This window comes from Sphaeramia orbicularis, chromosome 18 (assembly GCF_902148855.1).
Source record: "Sphaeramia orbicularis chromosome 18, fSphaOr1.1, whole genome shotgun sequence".
NCBI classification, from domain to species: Eukaryota; Metazoa; Chordata; class Actinopteri; order Kurtiformes; family Apogonidae; genus Sphaeramia; species Sphaeramia orbicularis.
In genome coordinates, this window is record NC_043974.1 from 4170232 (window position 1) to 4190807 (window position 20576).

Below are 20576 nucleotides of genomic sequence, written 5' to 3' on the forward strand. Positions count from 1 at the left end.
CAGCTGCATCGCCCAGAGTTTAAGGACACGGTGACACAGTCAGACACCAGCAGAAAACCAATGCACACTGCTGTGCCTCACCAAACTCCTGCCAAGCATGGATAAATGTTTAAAATTGAATACATGTGAAAAAGACATTTGAATGTGTGTATTTGTCATTCTGTCTTCCAAATCAGACTGGAGTAGATCATGAGGATCCTTTACACACCTATAGACTGAAGCAGAAATCATTAGGAATCAAATCGTTTTGAATTGAAAATCAATTTTGAATCGAGTTGTTGCCCCAAAAATCGGAATCGAATCATGACATAGTGAAGGATTCCCACTCCCTAACAGCGCTAGTTCTAATGTTTGTAAAAAGGCTCTTGTGGAACTCTCACACACCTATCCCCACCTGTTCCATTTTTCTATTATGGTTAGAGCTGAAATGATTTAACGCTCATCAAGTCTATTTCTAAAATTATTTAATTACAATTTTCCTGAATCAAAGCTTTGTTTTCTCAATTTCGCTGCCTCTAAACATTAGTTCTACTCTTGTGTTTCACATGGACCCTGATTGTGACGCACAGGATGCCAGGGTCACATTATTTGTTTCAGTTGTATGTTAGTTCCATCTTAAGTTATTAAGCTGGATACAAATGTGCTGAAGACTGCACTGCACATATTGTTTGTAGGTCATTTTACTTGTTTGTTGTCATTTGTATATGTAGATATTAATACACTTTTATACTGTTGTTATTGATTATGTTATTTCTATATAGATTTTATTATATATCCTTTTACTTTTATACTTTTGTTGTTGTTTCAGCTACTTCAGGTAGAAAGGACAAGCGGTTTGCCTTTTTCAACCATGTCTTTTTCACATTTTTACTATTTTTTTCACCTATTTGATTTGATTATTTAATCAAATCAAATCAAATAATCAAAAGATAACTGGATTACAAAAATAATTGAATGCTGCAGCTCTAATTATGTTAAGGAATTGGACCAATAAGCAGAATCAATGCTCATTTAAGTCACAATTGTAAAACATAGAAGATCCTGGACATTATGACTGAAGATTTGACAGTTTCATACATGTTAAGAAGTTTGTATATCTTAATTATAAGGACACACACTGAGCAGATGATTCAATCAAGAAAACAGTCAAGGTGTTTAATCTACTATAATATGCTGTTCATGTAGATGTAAAGTCAAAAGGATATCATGTCAGATATTAGATAAAAATAAAAAGTGTCTATAACCACTGTCATTTATCAAACTACATGAGTTTTAATATTGAATCAGTTTTGCAGAAAATGACGGTGCCTCTGAACATTCAAAAGGAGACACCTGATGTCAAGAAAACACAGAGACTGCATCTTACCTGAATCATTTCAATGTATTAATAGCAGGTTCAAAGGTCATTAGACAATTTAGATCAGTAGATGGTTTTAGTTGCTGATGGGTGGCTATGTCATTGTGGGTTTCATGATTTCATGACAACCTAATTTGTCCCACTGAAGAACTACAGAGGAAGTGTCTTGGAAAGAACTAAAACCAAGTTTACCTTCTGCAACATCTATGTAAGTCAGACACACTGTATGTCATCGTTTCAGAAGGGAGATCCATACCCCACGCAGCAAAACACGTGACACAAAACACTTCAAGTTAATGTGCACTAAAACAAAACACTTGAGTGGGAACAGATGCTAAAGCATCACTATCAATGAACTGAAATTAACTAGCTAAAAAACCAAAGCTTGGTGCAACATCCATGTACAACACACAATGTAAAATACTGGAAGAACACTGATCAAAAGGCCACTTTAAACAAATAATACCTGAGAGGGAACATTTTAATAGCACTGCTGTTCTGTTACTGCAAGATACCCCCTGAAAAGTCAATCACAAGGCAAATTCATCTAAAATAATCCAATCAACCAGGCCTAGTGCAAAACAAGGTTATTATCGTTAACGAAAACTAATGAAATGATGAAAACTAGAATTGAAAAAACATTTTCGTTAACTGAAATAAATAAAAACTATGATTAAAAGAAAAAAACTACCCAGCTACATAGGGGCGAAGGCGGGGTACACCCTGGACAAGTCGCCAGTTCATCTCAGGGCTGAACATATAGAGACAAACAATCATTCTCACATTCACACCTATGGGCAATTTAGATTAACCTATTAACCTATTAGTGCATGTTTTTGGATTGTGGGAGGAAGCCGGAGTACCCAGAGAGAACCCACGCACACACAGGGAGAACATGCAAACTCCACACAGAAAGGTCCCACCCCCTGTCGACTGGTGTTGGAATCGAACCCAGGACCTTCTTGCTGTGAGGCACGAGTGCTAACCACTGCACCACCGTGTCGCCCCTACATACTATCCCAGTATGTAGCTGGGATAGGCTCCAAGCGACCCCCGTGACCCTAGTGAGGATAAAGCGGGTTCAGAAAATGAATGAATAAAAGAAAAAAACGATAACTAACTCAAACTGTATTGTGTGCTTATAAAACAAACTAAAACGTATAAAAATTGTGGATAAAATTCCCTTCGTTTTCGTCTATGTCAATGTCGGATTGATATGAAATTGATGTATTTCGCTCGAGCAATTTTAGCTGGCGGCACCATATGACACTTGACGGTCCGTCACTTGTGTTCACTTGTGGTTTCCAGTCGTCTTCTGGTCCCAACTCTACCTGGAAACATGGAGACTAAAGTTGGGAGAACACAGCAGAGTCCTGTCTGGGATTCATTTGAATACGACGGAGAAGAAGAGAAAAGATAAAAAAAAAACAACTAAGCATTAAGGGAATAAAAAAAGGAAAACTAATAAAAACTAGCAAACCTGCTCTAAAAAAATATTCAAAACTAACTGAATTAGAGAAAAAAAAAGTCAAAACTAAATAAAACTAAACTATAATGAAAAATCCATAACTATTACTAACCTTGGTGCAAAATCACGATCAATGTATTGGGCAACTCTGAACTTTAGGATTTCACACTTTGAGGATTCAAGAATTTCAGTGTTACATCCTCAACTTGGGAACACACCGGTTTGTCAGGATGGCTGAGTAAGCCCAATTATTTTCTTGTGTCAGGCCAACATATTCCAATCATCATTTTATGTGTTCAGTGAGTTGCCTGTTCTCCATTGCTACTTTAAAGTCTACCTGTATTGATCCTGCTTACAACATTAACTGTGCTTTGTTTACTACTTATAAGCTAGAGAGGCCAATTCAGTTAAAAAAAAAAAAAAAAAAAAAAAAAAAAATCGCCATAAATGCACCACACTGGGGGCAGAATCTATGGGAGCAGTTTGGGTCAGTACCAGTCCATCTGGTCCAGGTAATGGGACAATACAACCGGTCTGGGTCAGTACCGGTCCATCTGGTCCAGGTAATGGGACAATACAACCAGTCTGGGTCAGTACCAGTCCATCAGGTCCAGATAGTGGGACAATACAACCAATCTGGGTCAGTACCGGTACTGGAACAGCCCGTGAAGGAGGAAACATGTGACTGACCACTGATGGAGCAGTGAGTTAGTACTTGCACCTACATGACAACAGGATATAATGTAAGTTACATGACGGAACCGCTATGATTATACATGATCTTTGGAAACAGCTAGTAATGAAAATTAACTACAGGTTACCTGGAAACTTTGCACAACTCCTGTTCCCAGTGTGTGCAAATTAGTTTTCAGGGAATTCTCATACAACACTGTTCCAGTTGGGCACTCCTATGTTTCGGGGCATTTCATTGTACGTATTTTGTCCGGGGGCAGGGTTACGTTCTATGTGTTATAGGGCTGTGTATTGGCAAGAATCTGGCGATACAATACAAATCACAATACTAGGATCACAATACGATACATCACGATATATTACAATACTGTTCATACGGCAATATTTTTTGTTTCATTTCTTTTTTTAAAAGATCATTTTCTGGAAAAACTAATAGTGCAGCATTTGGATATATAAAGTTTTAACACGCGGCTTTACCAGTACAAAAAAAACACACAAATAAATAAATGATGTTTTACAGACATTACAGTTTTAGATCCTGCTTAAATGTTCGTATTCTATTGTGAAAAGAATCCATAGTGTCCAGTCCCTAAATCATCCAACATCAGAACATTATTTTTGTGCATTCCCAATAAAAAAAAAAACAATTACCTCTTTCAGACAGTAAGAAGTGCTTTTAGGATGCTTGAATTATCCATTATTTAACAAACCAGTGTTATCAGTTTCAAAAAAATACACTTATGACCTGCAATATCACAATAGTACTTTTATAGTATACAAACAACAGAACAAAAAAACCCATGTGAATATAGAAATAAAAGAGTAAAATACCCATGTGAATACAGAAATATAAAAGCTGGAAAAATTAAAACAAAAATGAACCTCCGCCATGTCTGAATTTGAATAAATACCTGAAAATATTGATACAGTACTTTTTAATATCGATACAATACCGTAAAGTGAAATATCGCAATATATTGCAGAACCGATATTTTCGTATACCCCTGATGTGTTAGGGTCATTCCATCTCAATTCAACAAGTGCCTCCTGCTCGACCATCTTAGATTTGCTTGAAATTTTTACCATATGAAGTTCAACACTAAAAAACACCTCAGCCAAAATTTCAGATTGATATATCAAATACATTTGAAGAAAAAAAAAAATTTGTTCTAGTTATGGTAACATTGTAATATTTTGTCATGATATTCACATATAATTCCAAATTATTTTACACAGTCCCATGAAACTGAGCAAGGTTGAAGAACTCACAGCTGATTGCAACAAATGAAGCAAACTTATGTTTGCTTCAGACGATATTTGTTGCAATTCACATCTGTTTTTCAGAAGTTCCTGATCTTCAGCTGTGAGTTCTTCAACCTTGCTCAGTTTCATGAGACTGTGTAAAATAATTTGGAATTATATGTGAATATCATGACAAAATATTGCAATGTTACCATAACTAGAGAAAAGAATTACCCCCTCCCAGAAATCATGTATATACTCACACTTTAAGTTTGTGTACATAATCCAATTTATGACATTGGTCTTCGAGACCCAGATGATCTCCAATAGTGTATGGAACTAAGACTACTGAAAAAGCCATCACTGCTTTAGTGTCCAACAGGCAGGGCTGTTTTGATTGAACTGAATAAAATGTCAGAGCAATCTGATTTATATAGTCAAGGATGATGTCAGAGAAATCTCCTGAATGAGGCAGTTGATCTAAGCTGATGCCAACCAAAATTCCAAGAAAACCAAACTCATTCAGTAGATACATGTATTGGTGACATCATCAGCTCACTGGTAATTGATGAAGAATAAGTGGTTTACAATACATGAGATATGCAAAATAAGAATCATATTTGTTGTGGTTTGAAAAAAAACTGGCATGAAACACAATCGCGAAATTCCATAATGTGTTGATATTTCAAAAATATTTTTTTGTAGGTTAGAATCCAGGAACCATCATGAAATTTTTCAGTTTGTAAGCATATGTGATGGTCTTTCAGAAAATAAGTTCTTTTGGTTGGTTCTCCTTGTCATGCCTGTGGTATTTGAAAGTGAAAATTAATAAAAAATGTTATTTTGCGATTTTATTATGACAAAAACAACAACAAAAAAGGATTATACCCCTTAATAAATGCTGATCTGATTACTCTATATACTTACGTAAAAGGATGTGTAATTATTTGCAATATATCATATTTGGTTTGTGTTTAATTGGTCGATAAATATAGGGGTTCGTGAAAGTTTCAAGTTTATTTTCCAGATTTCACAAGGTCATACCACAGTCCCAATAAAGACAATGTTATTGAGAACAGACATATGCAATCTATATGTGGTAGTCTTCCTTTACTGAAAATTTCATGCATTTAGCTGGAAAACTTACTGAGATATTGCACTTTAAACTTTGCTGCATTTTAAGACGATCACGAAATGCACCAAAAACGGCAAGGAGGGGGGGTACCTTCAAGAATTTTTTTCTTTGGATACATCTGATATATCGGTCTGAAATTTTGGCAGGGCTAGTTTTCATGGTTGAACTTCACATGGTAAAAATTTGAAGCAAATCCAAGATGGTCGAGCAGGAATTTTTTTCTCAACCCATTGAATTGATGTGGAATGACCCGTTTGGGTTAGGGGTTAGGGGATAACTGGATTATGACACTGCGCCGACACAAGAACCCACATCAAACACAACAGTGACACAGGACGTAACCCCACCCCCCAGTGAAATGCCCCTAAAAATAGGAGCCCCATTCCAATTTAGGGCACTTGTTCAACCATTTTAAACTACTATAATGGACAAGGTCAGAGCAAAATCCATATAATTGGCACATGCATAAGGCTCCACTGTCATTAATGGTTTGTCTGACAGGATTCACCGGCCGCAGACTCTAAAACACAGGGTGGAGTTCAGTTCACACACATGGGGCAGAGGCTTTCAACAGAGCGGCTTCTCTGTGCTCGCTGCAGTGCAACTGGAGTCGACTGATTAGACAACATACATGCATGACACCTATGAATGAATGCTGCTTCAACAAACAGATAAGGAACATGTGGCAACTTCAGCTATTCCTGAGGCAGCACATGAATGCAATCAGACAGAAAAATGAAGAAATCATTATCACAGGGTTTAGATTTAATAAAATATTTGACAGAAAATGTTAAGTAATGGGGATTCTTCCTTCATAGCAATTTATTATCATCTGTCCTGAAATTTCTGACTTAAAATCAATAACACTCAAAGCATTAAGTAAAGATGTGCAGATAAAATGTGATATCCTACATGAGGATTCTCTTATTTTTCTCTCTCCTGCAGGCATAGTGATCTCTAAAGTGTTGATTTATTTTGACTTTTCATATCTATTTGATGACGCAACCTAAATGTGAAGCCAAAATGGCCTGACAGCGAAGCAAGAAAGACACGCATGCCTGCACAGTCACACAGTAAAAGAGATTGTGTGTGTTTTTGTGTGTGTAACTTAAATATGATCATCTGTGGAAACAGCTCAATAAAAATCCCTTCTTAATCTGCTGCAAAAAATATATTTTTTAGATTTCTACAAGAACACAGTTATGATCCTTATATTAGTTAGCAAATGAATGAATGAATGAATGAATGAATGAAAACTCTGCAGGGTTAGGCTAACATTAACAATCAATCAACAATCTACTAATGCTGGAGTGTGCACACACTTTCTTTTGTTATTTCTCACTTTATGAGGCCTCTTATGTCTTCATGTGCTTGTGTCACAGTCTAGTATAATCAACACATAATCAGATATTTTGGGCCTTTTGCTTTAACAATGATCTAGATTAGCACAGGTTTTTGTTGACTTTTTCCACATTATTATCTGATGCTCATTTCAGCCATTGCTCATGTTAAACAGCTTGTAAAACACTGCAAACTAGGGCTGGGTGATAAAACAACAACAATATATATCATGATATAACTTTTCCTTGATAGAAATATGAGAAATGCTCGATACAATTTCGATAGAATTCATTCGTCCATGTTTTGACAGATGTCAGAACAGCCAATCATAATTAAGCAGCACTGCACTGAACCAATCACGCTAAAGCCACAGCAAGTTAGGTTGACGCCCACAGCACAGGTGCAAGAGCAGACGCAGCACTAGGGCTGTGTATTGGCAAGAATCTGGCAATACGATACAGGTCACAATGCTAGCATCACAATACAATAATTCACAATATATTATGATACTGTTAAAAAGGTAATTTTTTTGTTTGTTGCTCTTTTTTTTTTTAAATGATTATTTTCTTGAAGAATTGAATTACACCAGAAATATGCACAAATACTAAACACATTTTTATTTGATCAGAACAGGATCTAATGCTCTATCTAATGTTATATCACAAAATGTTCCTGTGTTCAAACTGAAATTTTGTTTTACAGACATTACAGTTTAAGATCCTGTTCAAATGTTCATATTCTATTAGTTCAGAACTAACATGACATTATTTTTGTGCAATCCCAACAAAGGAACTAACATTGTTTAATAAGAGTGAAAGATTATTTTAATTTAGATAGTTGAATTCTTAAGTTTAATCACATATTAGTCAGTATTAGTATTAGTCAGTATTATTTAGGATTCTTTTGTGTCACTGGTTAGTGTTAAAGATCTTTCGATAGGTCACATCTTGGTCACATAATAAACTGACAGATTTATGATCACAGGACTTTACCTTAGGCATACTTTTAAATACACATGCCCACAGACGATCGTAAACAACAAGAGATAAGAGGTAAACACGGTCAATATGGGGTTTTACATAGAGGTATCACATCTGCCTGACTTTAAAGTCAGATGACACCAGTCCATTTTCTGTGATGCAGCCCACCTAGCACAAGGGGTTCAGCCCATAGTTTGAAGATCAGTTTACTAGCATTATAAAAGTGATGTGCATTGGAATGTCTGGATCCATTTCCCTGCTTGGGGTGTGGATCCTCAGCTGAGTTATATTTTGTTTGTGATCAGATCAAGTCAATAATTAAATTCATAAAAATAAGACCAAAAAGAATCCGGACTTTTTCTTAGAGCTTCCAACAAAAGAACATGTTAACAAGAGTGTTAAATAATAATAAATACAATATAAACAAAAAAGAAAAACAAACCCCCCCCCAAAAATGAACCTTCACAATATATGCATTTGAATAAATACCTAAAAATATCGATACAGTACTTTTTAATATCGATACAGTATTGTGAAATGAAATATCGCAATATGTTGCAGAACCGATATCTTCTTACACCCTACGCAGCACACACACTAATGTTTGGGATGGAGTGGGAGGTAATGAGTGTTCCCTTAGGAGAAAATATGACAGAGAACTGGGGCAACCAGGTTACTGAAAAGTAGAGTGCAGAATAGAAGCCGGGACTCGGACGTTCAAAGCCTGTTAAGTTTCACTTTCGGTTTATGCCATTTACAGCAGTTAAGGAACACACGTATATATATATATGTATACCCCCGGCATTGCTTGGTGAAGATGGTCTGTTTAGTTTGTGTTCTCTTTGAAAACTTGAAAGCTTTTGTTTGCTGTAGGACTGCACAATATTGGAAAAACTGACATTGCGATTTTTTTTACCATGCGATATATATATTGAGAAATGAAAAAATACTCAGGAGTATATAATATCTGTGTGGTGCCAACGTAAATGGTCAAACAAATTAGTTGCGTTTCCTCTGGCTGTGTCGACAGGTGTCAGACACTGTGGACACAGAACACGAGTTTCAGTTTCATCCTCCTTGTAGCTGAAATAATTCCAGATAACTGACAGTGCTTTTCTTTTTGGCATCAAGTCTTTGTTTAAGGTGATTTTCTCTTGTTTGTTGCTCATTTTTCAATATTGTTACCAGTGACTCACTCCAAACTGATTAGGAATGAATGTGATTGGTGGATGGCTGTGTGCAGTGTGAGTCAGATACCTTTGAAATTAGAAGAGAACATGTTGAGTTTGTTTACCTTCTACATTGCAGGACCTGCGATGTGACTATTGTGCACATCACAATGTCAATGCTCAAAGGATATACTGTGCAGCTCTAGCCTGCTGGTCAGACTTTCAGTTCAGTTTTAAATATATGGACTTGTTTTATTGATCTGAAACAGTTGTATAACATTCTTCAGCACATCTGTCATGTTCACCCTCTGACAGAAAATAAATCCAAAAATTATTGTGATATGATCTTTTTTCCATATCGCCCAGCCCTACTGCAAACACATTCTGCCAAAAGACAAAGTCGACCAAACCAAACTGGATGCCTACTTTGTGCAGTTAGCACTTGAAATGCATTTCTAAAGGTGTCAGACACAGGTGACATCCAGCTTTTACTGTCAACTGAGTCACATGGTCTGAGCTTTAAGCAGATTCATATTTTCATGTTTGATTGCGGTACTCAAATCTTAACAGCTAGTTAAGATATACACTAATCCACACTAAGTCATAACATTATAACCACTGACAGGCAAAGTGGGATTAATTATTATTTCAATACAATGGCACCTATCAGTGGGTTGGAAATGTTAGGCAGCACTAGGGCTGTGTATTGGCAAGAATCTGCTAATACGATACAAATCACAATATTAGGATCATGATACGATATATCATGATACTGTTAAAAAGGCAATTTTCTGTTTCTTTTTTAAAAATGATTATTTCCTTGAAGAATTGAATTACGCCAGAAATCTGCACAAATACTAAACACATTTTTATTTGATCACAACAGGATCTAATGTTATATCACAAAATGTTCCTGTGTTCAAACTGAAATTCTGTTTTACAGACATTACAGTTTAAGATCCTGTTCAAATGTTCATATTCGATTAGTTCAGAACTAACATCAGAACATTATTTTTGTTCAGCCCCAACAAAGGAACAAACATCTGCCTCTCAGACAGTAAAAAGTGCTTTTAGGATGCTTCAAATAACCAATATTTTATAAAACAGTGCTAAATAATAATAAAGATGTAAACAATAAAGAAAACCAAAAAACAAAAATGAACCTCCATAATATCTGCATTTGAATAAATACCTAAAAATATCGATACGGTACTTTTTTAATATCAATACAGTATTCTGAAATGAAATATTGCGATATATTGCAGAACCAATATTTTCTTACACCCCTAGCAGCAAGTGAACATGTAGACTTCAATATTACCATCTGTCTAATATTGTGAGGGTCCAATTTTTCACAAAAACAGCTCTGACCTGAGGCCTAAACTCCACTAGACCTCTGAAGGTGTGTGGGGTATCTGGTACCCAAACGTTAGCAGCAGATCCCTGAAGTCCTAGAAGTAGAGAAGTGGTGCCTCAGTGGGTTGGATGTAATTGTCCATCACCTCCCACAGATGCTCAATTGGCCTGCGTTTGGGATGTTCTTCTGTAGTCCATTTATGGTCTGTACAACCCACTACAGACCAGGAACACCCAACAAGACCTGCAGTTGTGGAGATGAGCTGACCCAGTCATCATCATTATTAAGGTTGCACCAATCTGATAAGAGGATCGGATATCAGCCCCGATATCAACATTTCAGCTGGATCGAGGATCTGTAAAAGCAACCAATCCGTAAGACTGACCCGTCCCCTTTAAATTTTTGCAACACGGACTACATCATGCATGCCCAGAGTTGAGTGGAGTTGTTGCAAACACAGGCAGGCAACATGGAGCGAACTAAGGGATCTACGATTTGGAGGTTTTAATGGAGTTGGAGTTTCGGCATTTAAAGACCAGACGAGTTTCTTCTCAAACTGAGTGTTTACTCTAAAACATACTGCACCTTACAGAACATGAACAGGTAACATGCACGCCACATCTTGAAAGTGTCACGTTTTTTTTTTCTTTTGTCAACACAATCTAAAGGTACTTCCTGTTTCGACAAACTTCAAAATAAAAGCACTTCCTGAAATTTCTTAAATTAAAGCATTTTCTCTTAATAAATATCAGCTTGTGACTCTCTTACTATTAACAATCAACTGAATTATCTGAAAATAAATAAATAATGCATCCTTTTAATATAAACTTAAACCAACATGAATTGCCTGTTTTTTTCTAAACTCAACTAAATTAGTCACAACAGACGTATTTCAGCTGAACCACACCAGGTAAGGCTTGTAGCAACGATGTTGGATCATTATCGGGTATCAACTAGGGATGTAACGACTACCGGTATAACGATAAACCGCGGCAAAATTCCTGACGGTTAGTATTACCGTTTAAATTCTAATTATCACGATAACCGTGTTTGATTACCGCACTTTGAAAGAGAGAGAGAGAGAAAAAGAGAGAAAGAGAGAGAGCGAGAGACCCTAAAACAACTCAAACTTGATATGGAAAATGGTCAAACAATGGCCATAAGGTGACATCTTTAGTGCACACTTGTGTATTTGATTGTTTACATGTTAATATTTGAATGATTCTGCCAACAAAAAGTACATTGTGCCTATTATTTTATTAGATTTTTTTAGGGTTTTTTTTTTTCAAAATACAACTTGGTTAAATTATTTCAGTGTGTATATAAGTACTTTTTGAACATTTTGAGCACAATTTCAACAATATCGCGATAATAATGATAACCGTGATCATTTTGGTCACAATAACCGTGATATGAAATTTTCATATCGTTACATCCCTTGTATCAAACGATATGCAAGGCCTCAACATCGGTATCAGGATCGGAACTGAAAAAGTCGGGTTGGTGCATCCCTAATCATTAAGCTATAATATGGACCTGGTCAAAGTCACTCAGTTCCTTATGTTGGTCATTTGGCTGCTTCCAACACATCAGCTTTGAGGACTAAATGTTCACTTGCTGCCTAACACACATCTAACCCAGAGAAAGGTGTCACTGTTACGAAATAATTTGTATTATTACCACTTGACAGTGGGCAAAATATCATGGTTGATCAGTGTATAACCATCTTTTAGACCGGTGGTTCACAAACTCGAGACCCAAAAAAACTAAATTTTACACCCTAGGACCCAAATGCACAAAAATACATCTTGAACAACCACAATGTCTACATTTGTACTGATTCTTCCACAGTTGAAACAAGGTAAGAGAAATGCCCTTTGGTGGAGTGTTACAATGTCAGTCGTAGATAAAAAGATAATGACAAGTCACACCCAACACTGTCAACACAGTCAGCAACACAGGAAATCCTATCAATCTATTCAATTCCCATCGTACATAAACACATTCACATTTATAAACTTCTACTTTAAGAAAATTAAGGTACATCATGTTGTAATAATTTTACTGTCTTAACCCTAAGTCTGGCAAAAACAACTCTAGACCTTTTAGAGACACCTAAAGGAACTAAATAATCTGATAGTGTCATTTTTGGTGGTACACCAAAGAATAAAAGATGCATCTAATGGCCCAGCATTTTCCCTCTTGAGGTGAATGTGAATAACCTGAGGCGGCTGCAACTTATTCTGCTGTCAAGTAGGAATTCTACAGCTGCCTCAACCTGCATCCCGCTGCTGCCGTACAGAAACACACAAACTCTATAAACCTGTTGTGTCAGCACTGCTACTGACGTACGCATTGCAGTGACTGGCAATGTCATGGAAGGTCCACTAACCCATCCACAACCTGAAAGAGTGAGGACCAAGAGCAAAACACTGAAAATGAAGATCTGGTAGCAAAAAAGAATGCAACTTCAGTTGTATAGAATCAATTTGGAGTATTTAGTAACATGGATATGTGCTATGTCAACAATCCAATAGAGTTGTATAGTCTAATATACAGCTCTACTGACCTCCTTTCTCTTGAAGTACATGCAGACAATGCTTAAGAAGCAGTTTGGTGCTTATTAAACCAAAACAATTGTTGCTACGAGACATAGTTAAGACGGTGACAAAGTATGACCAAGGTAGCACATGAGTTTAGCTAAGCCCAAAGCCCTGTTTAAAGCAGAGTATACACTGTGTGCTTCTGAGCTGTCCCAAACAAAAGAAATCAAATGTAGCAGTATCTTTGGTCCATGCTTTCTCATATTCAGGCCTGTCTCCACAGTTTGACAGCCGTGGCTGTAGATAGGTCTGGCACCTTTAACTATTGTTCTGACCTAGGGGTAAACGTTACCCCAGCTGTCTGACTAGTTTTTGTGTGGCACTGAAAGCAGGATGCTGCATCAGTGTATTTGGAAATTAGTGTCAGGAGACAAGTTATTTTGGTGGAAGATACATGTGAGGAGAAGGATTGCAGTCTTAAAATGCCTATATCCCTAAAAACAAAACGCAAAGACAAACATCAAAGACAAATTTCTATGTCAAAACTTGCTATTATCATCAAACATTATTATCCACGGCGCAGTATACTGTGAGTAAGGCAGAAACATACATGCAATAAACAGTGCTTGAGTAGCACCAGTTTGTTGAGTGAAAACCAAACGATTAGTCAGTGAGTACTTGAGAGGTTGACAAAGCCTGACCAAGGCAGCACATGAGGATAAGGGCAAAAGAAGTACAAACAACTGAACACCCATCCCTTCCACCATGCCCAAAGGGACCTGACTGCAGAAAAAATAAGAACAGCAGTCAATGATCAGAGACAAAGTATTTTTATCCTGTTTAAATTGTGTCACCATTTACACATATGAAGTTTGTCAATTGAAAATATAAGTCAAGAAAGTGACAATGATAGTAAAGAAACATCTAGTTTTGTGTTAAACAGTTTAACAGGCTACTGCTCTGGTTACATGTGATCCCTGCCTCACCATGTTTTGTTAGAGGTGAAAAGTATTAAAAGAGGTGAAAATCACTACATGCGTCGTACTATTTAGAGACAAAAAAAATCCACATAAGCATGCAAGATTTCAAAAAACATTCCAAGGCACACTGTAGGATTTGTGTAAAAATAAAATGCTTTTATTACTCCATGGCAGTCTTTTAAAATACAGCCAACTCGTTGTGACCTCTGGTCTTTGTCAGGGCTTTTTTCACCAGTTTTTTCACACTCACTAGTGAGGTGTCTTGGAATATTTTTTTGAAATCTTGCATACTTTGCGGATTTTTTTGACTCTAAATAGTAACATAAAAATTATTTGTTTCCTGACACCAAGTACAATAGAATTCTTTCTGAAATAAAGTCCAGATTTAAAGCTGGGTATAGACTACACTGTGGGATTTTGACTGCTCCCAGACAAAAGATAACAAAACACAGTCCATGCTAAAAAAAACCAAACAACATACAGTAATATATCACACACTAAGGCAGGTTTAAACACAGTAACAGTTGCTATAACCTACATCTACTAAAAATAACCAATAAGAATGAAGTTCTAAATTTTAAAGATAACTTTTGTTATGACTTGGCGCTACACAAAAAAAATTTGGTTTGATTTGAAGTATGAAATGATGTAATGATTCACAATTCTCTTACTCCAACTTTTTTAATAGTTTAATATTTTCCCTCTTTCACATACATACATTTAATTTAAGGGTGTGATTTTCAGCTTAGTTTCATAGTTCACAAAGAGATGACATGCAAGGGATGGCATTTGACTCATTTACTGGAGTCGCAGCCTGAAATTGAGGACAAGTTACCACTGGACAGTCTGTAGATTTGCCCATATTTATTAGATCCATGTGACACACTGTGGCTGGGAAAAAAACTTGTAAGTCACTAAATATCTCAGAGTTTATAGGAGTTTCGACACAATCGAACCCATGGGCTTTAAAAGACTTGACTGTAGGTCTGTGAAAGGCCAAGACGCAAATAATTTGTTATTCTTTGACTATATTGTTGTCTGATGAAGATATTAGCATTTACAAAGAAAAAACTGGGATGACAGTGTCAAATCTCTTTAAAAAATGATTGAAAAAAAAAAAAACAAGTGCATTCTCACTGTGTGAACTACTTTTGGCTTTAAAACACCCCTCAGGGATAAATATAGCAAATGATGCTGCTGACGGCTCCAAACATAGACTGTCCTGTTATATTTTAAGTGTGTGACTGAGTGTGGAAATACTGAGACGCTGTAGCACTTGAATAAAAAGCAAGAGGAGATGAAACATCCCGTCTGTGTGGGCTAGACGGTTAAATGAAATAATATTCCATCTGTGTTTGCCTCAGCAGCTCAACACACAACAACTGTCTCAGGAGAATGTGGTAGCCAGAGGTGCCCTGCGAAGCTGTCAAGTCATATGTTCACTGACTCCAGAGAGCAGCCTCAGAATCACACTTCAGCGCCATTTTGCTTTAAATTATTCAGTGTGACACCATCTTTTTAGTACAATTTTTGTACAAACAAAAAGGAAGTGAATAAGTCCATCTTTGATCACGGTAGCTGCAAATTTATAGGTACATCAACCAAAGACACAGGGCAATTTGTAAGTAGTTTAGAGCAGATTAAATGACTGAGGCATTGAATACGCCAGCGTTTTAAAAATCAATGTCAGTCTTTACAAGTAAAAATGGCAAACGCTAGCTAGGTCTAGCTTCACTAATATGGGAATTTGCTTCTCACAGTTGTTTTTACATTTTATGGTGATATGCTTCAGGTTACTCAGGTGTTAAAATAATCATAATCTTCCTTTAAATCCATCAACACCTGCCTGTGCAATTATGCTGATGTTGTCTATGCTTGTTACTAAGCATCTGGCAGTTTTCAGATGTAAAAGACACCAATCCACTCCCCAATATTGATCTGACCAACAATGCTCTGGTCGATTACTTTTAATGATTTTTTTTTCCAGCAAAAATTTCAAGCTCTGCTGCTTCTCAAATATGCAGATTTTCTGATTTTTCCAGCCTTTTTCATCTAACTGAAGGTCAGTGAAACCTCTGTAAGATTCTGACTGGAAAGGCTTTCAGACAAAGTTACTTTGGGCTTTAAGAGATTACCAGAGGCTTTTTCAGAGTCTGATTTTTAAGCAGTTATCATTAATAAATAGTAATGAAATGAAACCTTTAGTTCAACATGTTTTCTCATTTCAGGACGACTCAGTTGAGCCATTTTCATGAACAACCCCTGTCTGCTCTGCATTATATTGCGTACTGTGTCGCAAAAGCACAGTACACACTAAAACACACATGACATGTGGTCACTGCCAAGACTTGCATTAAAGTTAAACTTTTAGATTCTGTTTGATTATGAGCTGAAAAACATGCAACATCACACCTGTCGTCTCACATACAGCATCTGCTGCCATTAAATGTGGCACCAGCACAACCAAATGGAGCTAATGAGCACAAGACAAATGTGTCCTCATTACCTGATTATCTGAGACTGGCTGTGAATTTATGTTGACCAGAATCAGGCGATCTAAAGAGAATTTACATTAGCAAAAAATACTGGAGATTTGGTGCCATGTCCTTCAATCTGCTACTTTATAAGAATGTCACTCTAACCTCAACTTCACATTCACACACACTTGCAATATCTTCAATAAACAGGCCAAGTCACTGATAAAAAGGAAAAGTCGCAGAAGCAACAGAGAGACAGGGAAATCCCACACCTAACCTAAGAATCACGTACCTTTGATAAAGCTTGAATAGCTCAGTTCCTCTGTCGTATTTCCTTGTTCATTCATTGCCTGTTTCCCTTGGATAATCAGAAAGCCAGACCTGTCCAAAGAGGACTGAGCAGTGGTCTTCACAGGGGTTAAAGGGGGAAAACCCAATCAAAGCACAGTTTGTAAACTGAAGTGTGAAATTAAGACTGTGACTGCTATGTTTTTGGAGAGGAGGATGACAAATATAAGAAGAAGCTGTGACCCATTTTAGGTCCAGAAACGGCCTAGAAAATTAAAGAAAACTCCACTTCACCTCCTCAGAAATGGGATGTGAAACCACAAACAACCCTGGAGGATCTGTTGTAAAAACCATTATCTGGCACTGACACACAGTAAAATGAACAGGACAGTGTTTCAGTTTCCACTCACTGACTGAGAAACACTCTGAGCCACACAAAGCATGACAAATAACAAACAGTGGCTCTTATTATGGAGCATAATGCCATGTTATTGCTGTGAAAACCAAAGTGAGAACCCCAGAGCACAGCTGAATCATTCATTGTGTTCTGATAGAAGGGCTGCTACACTTGACACTCCTCAATATACTGTATGTTAGCCAGCTAGCAGGCTAACTGGACATTATTAAAGCTGCTAAAACTTGTCCACACACTCACTGACAAACACTAGTGCCACCTGTCAAACACGTACGGTTAAGCCTCCAGAAACAAGCCCGTTGTAAGCAATGCGACCAGTGACAAGAATGTCAATGAGTGAACAGGCTAAGTTAGCCTCTGCTAGCATAAGTTACTGAAACGCCTCTGGATAAGTTGGCAAATTTAGGCGAAAAAGTTAAAAACTCATACATGTTAGGACTACACAAATAACACGCACAGGGTGTAAAAGTTTATACATAACAGTGTGCTGTGTGAATTGGCTCGGTTTACTGTTTGCTAAAGTTAGCTGGCTAGCTGTCCGATAATGGACGCATGGACGTTAAAGTTTTGAGCAAGCCCCAGAGTTGCTAACTGGCAGCTAGCCGCACTCCCCCAGCGGGTGACGCCGAGGGCTCGCGCAGCTTCCACACCGGGAACCGGGAAGGGACAGCCCCGCGAGAACTTACCGGAGGGTCGGTCCGATACAGTTGGTGTCAGTGCTTTCGATTTCCCGGAGGATTCTTTCGTGTTCGGCGGCTGCCTCCACGCTTGCCATCCTGCATGTTGCTCTGGCCGGTTCCGAGTTGAGCTGAGCTGGGCTGAGCCGAGCGGACCAGTGCGTCATGCAGGAGGAACCACAGGGTTGGCTCGATGTGGGGACGCAGCAGCCCGAGCGGGCGGAGTCTGCAAAGCTGAGGGGGAGCTCCGGCGGGGACAAGAAAGGAACACTTGCCCCAGGTGAGGGAATTCAACTGTCCGCATTAGAAAGACAGTGAGTCTGTTTTTTATTTGTCAAAATATTGGTTCTGATTTTTCTCTTATACAAAAACATTGTTCAGTATTTTCTCATATCCTGCAAACAAATCAGATCAGTATTACATCATCAGTCTAATTCTATTTTTTAGCAAAATACCACGTTCATAAGTCCAAATTCTCCAATCACAAACCTTCCTTTTTAATCTTTAAAATTGAGCTTACTCAATATATTTCAAGTATTCAGTATTCTGCAAATAAAAAAAGCCATCAAAACCTCTGATCTATGTAACACTTCTGATCTTTGCCTAAACTGATATATTATTTCTGCTTGCATATTTTGTCCCCTGGCTATGGTCTGTTCTGTTTATGTTGTTATATTAATATTGTATTGTATTGTACTTTTTATGTTTCCACTGTACTCTGCATAACGCAAAATAAATAAATACGTAAAAAAAGATAGACACTGAATGATAAATGAAAAAAACAAACTTAAAAAAACAAAACAAAACACTGAAATATGTAAGAACCAAACAAGCATTGATCATATGTGAAAATTTGAATGTACTGATGCCTGATTAGACCTCTAACTTTATTTTTGTTATTTATTTTATTTCATTTTATTATATAAATATATAATGTTCTATGCAAATACTGTTCAGTACAAGTTTGATGTTAATGCTCAGTCTGGGGAAAAAAAAAAAAGTGTTTCTCTAAGAAAATCTGTTGAATGTATTGCCAGATTTTAATTCATAAATTAAAGTTGAGAGGAAAAAAAGGTAGATAGTAAATAAATAATATATAGTAAATTTAAAACAAAAATACAGTAAAGTAATGCAAACTTCATTTCATTAGATCTACAGTCAGAAAAGCCTTTATTGATCCTGGAGGATAATGATTGCACAAACAGAAAAAAAATAAATAAATTGGAAGAATGAAATAATTATGTTCAGTGAAATAAATAAATCCCATTATTTGTACTATACATTCTATGACTTGTTTGTTTGGCTTATGTCTCTATTATCTTTTACTAATTTAAATATGTAAAATGTTAACATCGTTTTTTATGAAGAGTAAATAACTTTATTTTTGCTTTCACTTTTTTCTTTTTTTTTCTTTCTTCTATACTTTTGGGTTAAAAAAAAATCACATTTGTTCACATTTTACTCCATATAACATAATAAAAATATGCAATTTAAGCACTAGATGAGGCTAGTAGTCAAAAAGCATCACATCCTTAACCAATATGACGTTTTGTTCTGTTTATGTTTTTGTTTTGTTTGTTTGTTTGTTTGTTTTGTTTTTTTCCGAAACAGTATAAAAGCTTATTTGTAGATATTATGGGAAAATTCGTCAGAGAATTTTACAATAAATCCTTGCACAGTATTATAAATAGCTGTCCAGTCATATTGATAATGTAAATAGAGGAAACATTTACCTTTTAATTGTGTTATAGCTAAGTCAGAAGGATCGTCAAGGTGCCGGTAATAGTAAAAAAAAAAAAAAAAAAAAAAAAAAAAAAAAAAAAAACATGAATTAGCCTTTTTTTTTTTTTTTTTTTTTTTTATAAGGTTTGAATTATGTCCACTTTATTTCTAAAATCCTCTTTACCGGAAACCAGAAGTGGGAGTGACGTCTACTTCCAAGTTTTATTGCACAATAACGACCACAATCCTGTTTGTTCTTCAAAATAAAATCTTTGTCATTTCACACATGATATTGATAATTTAAGAAAAAAAATGCTCCTAAACTCGTAAAATAAGAAAAATGTGATTATTTTAGTGTGTATAAATACAATAATATAACTGATTGTTTTTGTCCATATTTAATCATTAGAACCTCAGTAGATGCAGTAGATGATTAAATGTACGGGTTACGTGTGCTTTTGTTTTGAAGGCACTTAATCCGGTTTCATTCTGACTGAATTGTCAGACTTGTTTGTTCTTCTGTTTTCTACCTGCTGTCTGTCTGAGGGGGAAAAGAGGAGAGGAGAGCAGTCATGGAGGTAAAAACACATAAAAGCCACTTTCCAGGATGACAGTGGACATGAGTGTGTGTGTGTGACAGGAAGCAGAGGGACCTGGACTCAGTGTGCTGGACTCGGTCCGAACCCTGCACATGTGCAGATGGGACAGTGTGCAGGATCAGAGTCCATGCAT

General features: G+C 36.6%; 2 protein-coding genes across 2 annotated transcripts in view; one reads left to right on the plus strand and one right to left on the minus strand.

Annotated features, from left to right (window-relative positions):
- exoc6b (exocyst complex component 6B) overlaps positions 1-18346 on the minus strand; it is a 252990-nt gene extending 234644 nt beyond the window's left edge. The window contains 1 exon segment of the mRNA XM_030162161.1: positions 18132-18346. Coding sequence (XP_030018021.1) covers positions 18132-18289 — 158 coding nt within the window. The 5' untranslated portion in view covers positions 18290-18346.
- A 2007-nt stretch (positions 18347-20353) lies between these two features.
- The window catches only part of tkfc (triokinase/FMN cyclase), a 35604-nt gene continuing 35381 nt past the window's right edge, over positions 20354-20576 (plus strand). Inside the window, exon 1 of the mRNA XM_030162164.1 lies at positions 20354-20422. Coding sequence (XP_030018024.1) covers positions 20417-20422 — 6 coding nt within the window. The 5' untranslated portion in view covers positions 20354-20416. The remainder of the gene's footprint in view (positions 20423-20576) is intronic.